The sequence below is a fragment of the Microtus ochrogaster genome, unplaced genomic scaffold, assembly GCF_000317375.1.
Source record: "Microtus ochrogaster isolate Prairie Vole_2 unplaced genomic scaffold, MicOch1.0 UNK70, whole genome shotgun sequence".
Lineage (NCBI taxonomy): Eukaryota > Metazoa > Chordata > Mammalia > Rodentia > Cricetidae > Microtus > Microtus ochrogaster.
Window position 1 is genome coordinate 1,682,843 of NW_004949168.1, and position 6,257 is coordinate 1,689,099.

A 6,257-nucleotide genomic window follows, 5' to 3' on the forward strand; every position below is an offset into this window, starting at 1 on the left:
TTGCGTAGAGGGCTGTTGTCTAGGACAGAGATCTGTAAGTTTTTTCCCCTTTAAATAAATATCACCCTATTAATCATAATTCCAAACTGGTGTGGCATTGTTAGTGACTTATGCCTTCACTAGTCAGCTGTGCTCCAGTGATGTCAGAGGTCAGGGTGAGGGTGCTGCTCGTCCCAGACTGGATCTGGCCAGTACTGGTTTAAAATGCACGTGCAACCAGGCAAACTGTGTCCTTTAAGTGAACCTTCAGGGAGAATCCATTATTTACCATCTTATGCCTATGCACAGATGGGCATGCATATGACTAAAATCAGAGGAGCTATGAGAAGAAATCTGTGCGGTACCAGTGATATAACAACTTGACACTTAAAATAGAGACCTACCCAAATCACAATGCTTAGCAATCAAACTCCTCCTCCTCCTTTTGAGCCCCATAAAAAGAAGCCCCAGGCAATAGCCAGAGCCTCTTACTTATGTGGCCTGCTTTTCCCACGCAGCATGTTATGATCCACACTTTCACTTCACTCTGGAAAGTTTCCCTGCTGCACTGTAAATCTGCGTGTGCTTATGCCTACAGTTTGAATACGATGCCAAGGACCTGGAGACACACGACCAGGCCCGGACGGCTGGTAACTCAAGTTTCTTTTTGCTGCCATGGTGTACTTATGAACAAAGCCTCCTTTAACTGTGTCCCTCCTCTCTCTCCCCTCCTTCCCTTTCTCATTCTGTGATATACAGTGCTAGAGGTGGCACCCAGAACTTTACACAGGCAAGGCAGAGGCTCTACCCCTGGACCACACACCTCCCTTAACTTTTAATAATACCCTGACTTGGATACTAAATTTTGAAATCATCCATACATGAAGAATGTGGAATGACATTCCCAGAAAATCCAGTTAAAGATTCTGCAAGGGAGATTAACAGATTGACTAGCACTTCATGGCTATAGAGAGTTGGACTGCTACAGATCCAGATCTGGTCTATCTTTAGATAGCACATAATAGCCCCTTAGTAGCCATCCATTGCCTATCTTGAGTAGCCTAACGTCTTTTCAGTTATCAAGTGAAAACCTTGGAATATGTTAATTTAACAGATCTCCTAGGCAACCGTCAAACTAAGAACAATATCAGAAAACATGGGACCTATGACACTCTGCTGTCATCTGCCTACCTGATATTCTCACCAATATATTTGAAAAACATCTTGATTTATGACTCTTTTGTGCTATGTCCATGAAAGACTTTCTATGTTGTAACGTATTATTTGGGACAACCTGAATCTGTGTCCCAGAACCACTGTCACTTCTCTTTGAGATAAGACCTACATGTTGAGCCAAAAAAAAAAAGTATATATATATGTTTTTATTTAGGAACCAGTTTAATAGATTCTGTGTTCTGTTCACTATTTTGTCTTTCTTGCTGTTAAAGAGATTGCTGACACCTCAAAGCTGAACACATTGAACTATGAAAATACCTGCTTCAAAATGATTTCCATCACATACTTTTGTAGGGACAACTCGAGTTCAGGATCAGACTCCAGCATGCAGGCAAGCCTCAGGAAGTCTAAGAGGACAGAAGGAGAGTGCAGGCTCAGCAATGCTAGAGATAGTCTTCTTGTTCCCACTCCCTGGGGCAGGAAACCCTGGGGCACTGATGATCAAAAATAGCCAAGGTAAACTGAATTGTCGTGGTGGTACTGGTAGTGGTGGTGGTGCACACCTTCAACCCCAGCACAGGGGAGGCAGAGGCAGGATCTCTGAGTTCTAGACCAGTCTTGTCTACAGAGTGAGTTCTAAGCCAGGACAGTCAGGTCTACATGGAGGAAATCCTGTCTTGAAATGCGTCCCCTCCTCCCTGCCACTCTATACAGACAGACAGACAGACAGACAGACAGACAGACAGACACACACACACACACACACACACACGGTCAAGGGAAATCCACACAAGGGTTCTTACAGGTTGTGGACTTTTCTAAATTCAGTTGAATGTGACTCAGTACCAGGACTGAACTAAAACGCTTTGTAACTTAGAATGATTCTTACTGATGGATTTGATCTTGAATTCTGCACTGCAGGTTTCTTAGGGGCTTCACTGTAGTCAAATGGGAGCTTGGCGTGAATGGTTTGAGGACTGAATAGAGAAGACTAGGAAGTTAAGGACAGAACTCCAATTTCCTCAACTTTTAAGGAAGGGGAAGGAAAACCAAAGACAGCCTGGTCTACAAAGGGAGTTCCAGGATATCCAGGACTGTTACACAGAGAAACCCTGTCTTGAAAAACAAAAACCAAACAAAAAAAAAGAAAACAAAAAAAAAAAAAGAAAGGAAGAAAACAAAGCTGAACGAACAGTAACAACAAAAGCCATACTGGTGTGGCAGCTTGCTGCTCCCTTTCTCCAGAACTGCAGTTCCAAGCACCCAGCCATCTTCCTGTCGGAACCACCGATTCTCACTTACCATTTTCCAAACACCAGTAAGACAAAATACAAAGCATCTTTGACTCCTGCTTACGCTCGAACTTCTTTAAGTGTCTACATATCTATTTGTGTTATATGTTTATCGGCTCTTGCATCCCTTTATTCATAATTCACTAAAATGTGTCTGGCATATGCATTGGAATGTGTTGGTAATTGAAGGTGGAGGCAAAAGGATCAGCTGTTCAAAATCATTCTTTGGTACCAAGAGGGTATGAGGCCAGACTGGGCTACTCCAGACAGAAAACAAAACAATAAGAAAAAGCAAGAGTATTTGGGCATGGCGTCGAGTTCAGTGGTAAAGCACTTGCTTAGCGGGCACAACACCCTAGGTTTGATCTTTTACATAGCTGTAGGGGGGAATTAACCCAAAGTTAGCCACTTAGTCAAGGCAGGGGCTGAGAGTATAGCTTAGGGGTTAGGTAGAACACAAAGCACTGTAAAGAAACTAAATTAAAACTTCCAGATAGCAATAATATCCAAAGTCAGCCACCTATGGTCAACCACCTAAGACAAAGCCTATGAAAAGATCACCAGACTCTAGTCAATGGAGTAGCTACTGAATTTGACACATTCTCAGACACAGGGAAGAAGGAAGAAACTGGATGCCAGAGAAATAAGACAAGTTTAATTCAAGAAGAAGAGGCAGGAGGAATAAGAGTTCAAGGCCAGTTTAGGGTACGTGATGAAATGCTGCCTTCCCCCAAAGTAAATTTAAAAATTAAATTTAAAATGAAAGCTAGAAGAGTAGGTAAACATACCCCCAAAGCATACCCAAAGCCTATTTATTGGGAAATGAAACGAGGGAATGAAAGAACAGATAAATACGTGACACAAATAGAGAAACCTAGGAGCTTTCTGAGGGTAAGTTGGAGCCAAAGATCTTTTGCATTTTATCTTGATAGCATATGGAAGAAGACAGACAGGAATTGGTGCCCAGAAAGGGAAGATGGCTAGGTACTCAGAGCTGCTGTTCTGGGGAAGTTAGTTCATCTCCTTTATGTCAAAGTCAAGGGCTAGAGCTGTGTTAAGGAGTGCACCCACTTGGCACAGAGCCACTGAGATTGGCTCAAGTCTCTACTGACCACTGCAGAGGCAAAGGGTCTATGCATGGGGGCTACTTACTTTTGTGGTCACCAGAAGGATAATAATCCATGAAGGTCATACACTTGGTGAAAAACTCATCAAAGTTAAAAGTAGGGGGTAGTTTTAAGAAGCTAACCTGAATAAAACAAACAGTAAAATTCCAGTTATTCTGAGGGCTGTGTGACCTTGGGAAAGCATTTCCCAGCAGAACAGTGTGCTTTTGAATATCTAGGACATGACACACAGTGACTGGCACATTTAAGACAGGGTCTCACTCTGTGGCTGAGAATGAATGATGTACCACAGGCTGCCCCCAAGACTTCTGGCCATCCTTATGTGTTGGCTTCTCGGGTGCTAGAATTACAGGTATCAACCACAAAGCCCCTATAAATAACACTATTATTATTGCTTGCCCAGTAAGACAGCCTCGCCAGACCCAATAAAGGGGATTGAACCCACCTGTTTACTTGTTTGTTTGTTGCTGTTTGAGACAAGGTCTTGCTAACTAACTAGCTCAAGCTAGTCTCAGATTTGTAAGGCAAGGCTCTCCATCGCTAGGGCTATAGGAGTGTCACCACATCTGACCAACGGGTTGTAAAGTGTAATTTTTGAATTGAGGCAGGTTACAGTTGCCAGTAGTGCAGGTCTGTGATCTCAGGTATGGGATGCTGAGGCAGAAGATCAAAAATCTAAAGATCTCCAGTGCTGTCTATGAAGGACGTTCAAGGACAACCTGGGCTACTTGCTACTTAGTGAGACTCTGCCTCAAAATGAAAATACAAAAAAAAAAAAAAAAAGCTGGAGCCAGGAGGTCTGTAGTGGTGCACCCCTTTAATCCCAGCACATAGGAGGCAGAGGCAGGAGATCTCTAAGTTCGAGGCTAGCCTGATCTACAAAGTGAGTTCTAGGATAGGTTCCAATGCTACAGAGAAACGCTGTTTTAAAAAAATAAAATAAAAAAGCTGGGTCTGTACCTCAATGAGATAGGGTATTTGCCTAGCAAAAAAAAAAGCTGTTAAAATTTTAAAAGCTTAGGAGCATAGCTTATACTGAACAGATACTTAGACTGTAGGTTCTAGATTCCGTTTTTAGCTCAAAAAGAAAAGAACAGAAGAAAGTTTAAATTTTATTTTCCAATTACTTTTTAAGATCTTAAGGGTCAGTATACACACACAAAGAGCCACTTGTTTATATTTTCCCACCCTGAGGATTTTTCTTCTTCTCTTTCTCTTTTTGAACATTTTAGTTAAACTAAAACCTGAAAAGACCATATGCCCTTCTTTCTCCTCTTTCCCCTTCCCGCTTTCCTTCCCCCTCCTCTTTCCTTTATCTCTTCTTTTCTTTCTTTCTGCAGTATGATACAGAGTTGGAGCTTATACACACCAAAATATGGGTGCAGACTTCCCATTCTCATCCCATTTCTTTCTTGTGAGTGTTAAAAACGAAAAGTGTTATAGCCTAAAAAGGTCCCAGGAAAATCGTGAACTCTGTAGCGTTATGCACTGGGCCTGGGATATCCTTGAGTCTCTGTATTCCTACCTCCCCAAATGGAGAAGTTTAGTCCAATAATGTAATGGCACTAGGCAAAAACAGATGGGGGTTTATCTGGCCGATGGCTGGCAGTCTACCAGGGCTAGGAGGTTGTTGGGTAGAGAAAAAAAGCACTACCATTCCCGGGGTACTCATCGCAATCCCAGCAGCCCAGAGGTGGGGACAGGAGGATCAGTAGTTTAAGGCCACCTTTAGCTATGTAATGACTTCAAAGTTAGCTTGGGCTACTGGGGACCCTGTCTCCATAAACACAAACAAATGAGAATGGGACCTTACAACAACTCTCTGCTGCCTCTAGGTCACCACTTGGCCGCGGGTTGCGGATGGGGGGTGGGGAACAAGACAGACTGGACATTTCCTTCTTGAACTCAGCAGCCCTGGCTCCTCCCACAGGGCGTGTCCTTTGGCTAGCCCAGACTCCTTTGAGTTCGCCCGCCGGCACACACTTGGCAGCCGCCACACTCTCACCTTAACTGCTCTCTGGTCCGGAATCCTCTCAATTTCAATCATGCTCCGGTCACAGAGCTGCCAGCAGTTTGGAGACAGAATAACATCGTTCATTTGGGCCATGTTCTGTGCGAGGCGCACGTCATCTACCGCCTGGCCAATCACCAGAAAGTAGTTGCGTGTTTCATCCCCAAAGACCAGCATGGTGATGTGGCCAGCAGCCAGTCCTGAAGAAGACAAGCAATAATGGGTTTGCACAACAAGTTCTGGGTTGCTTCCCAGAAGCACTGCATCTCGGGAAAATCAGAATCTTGATGTGGCCACACAACCCCTAAGAAAATCCCATTTTAAAATTTTACACAGAAATGAGAGAATGCCTCTTCCAGTCGTTCCAAATGTTCCTTCTTTCAAAGCTAAGAACATAACTCCGCGTTTTCACCTTTTGGTGACACTTTTTCTTTTTTTGCGTTGGGGTGGGGGAGGGAGAGAAGAAATTGGGTTTCTAGACAAGGTTTCTCTGTATAGCCCAGGCTGACCTGGAACTAACTCTGTTGACCATGCTGGCCTTGAACTCAGAGATTCAGCTGCCTCTGCCTTTAGAGTGCGGGGATTGAACGAATAATACACCACCAGGCCCAGCTCAATAACACTCTTTTTAAAGGTTTTTTTTTTTTTTTTTTTTTTTTTTTTTTTTTTTTT

General features: G+C 43.3%; 1 protein-coding gene across 2 annotated transcripts in view; it reads right to left on the reverse strand.

Annotated features, from left to right (window-relative positions):
• The window catches only part of Adcy10 (adenylate cyclase 10), an 82,036-nt gene that overhangs the window by 70,169 nt on the left and 5,610 nt on the right, over positions 1-6,257 (reverse strand). For both annotated transcript variants that reach the window (XM_005370101.2, XM_026777525.1), the window contains exons 5-7: positions 5,580-5,785; positions 3,600-3,696; positions 1,474-1,562 (exon numbers count right to left, since the gene is read on the reverse strand). In XM_005370101.2, the coding sequence (XP_005370158.2) occupies positions 1,474-1,562; positions 3,600-3,696; positions 5,580-5,785 (392 nt within the window). The remainder of the gene's footprint in view (positions 1-1,473; positions 1,563-3,599; positions 3,697-5,579; positions 5,786-6,257) is intronic.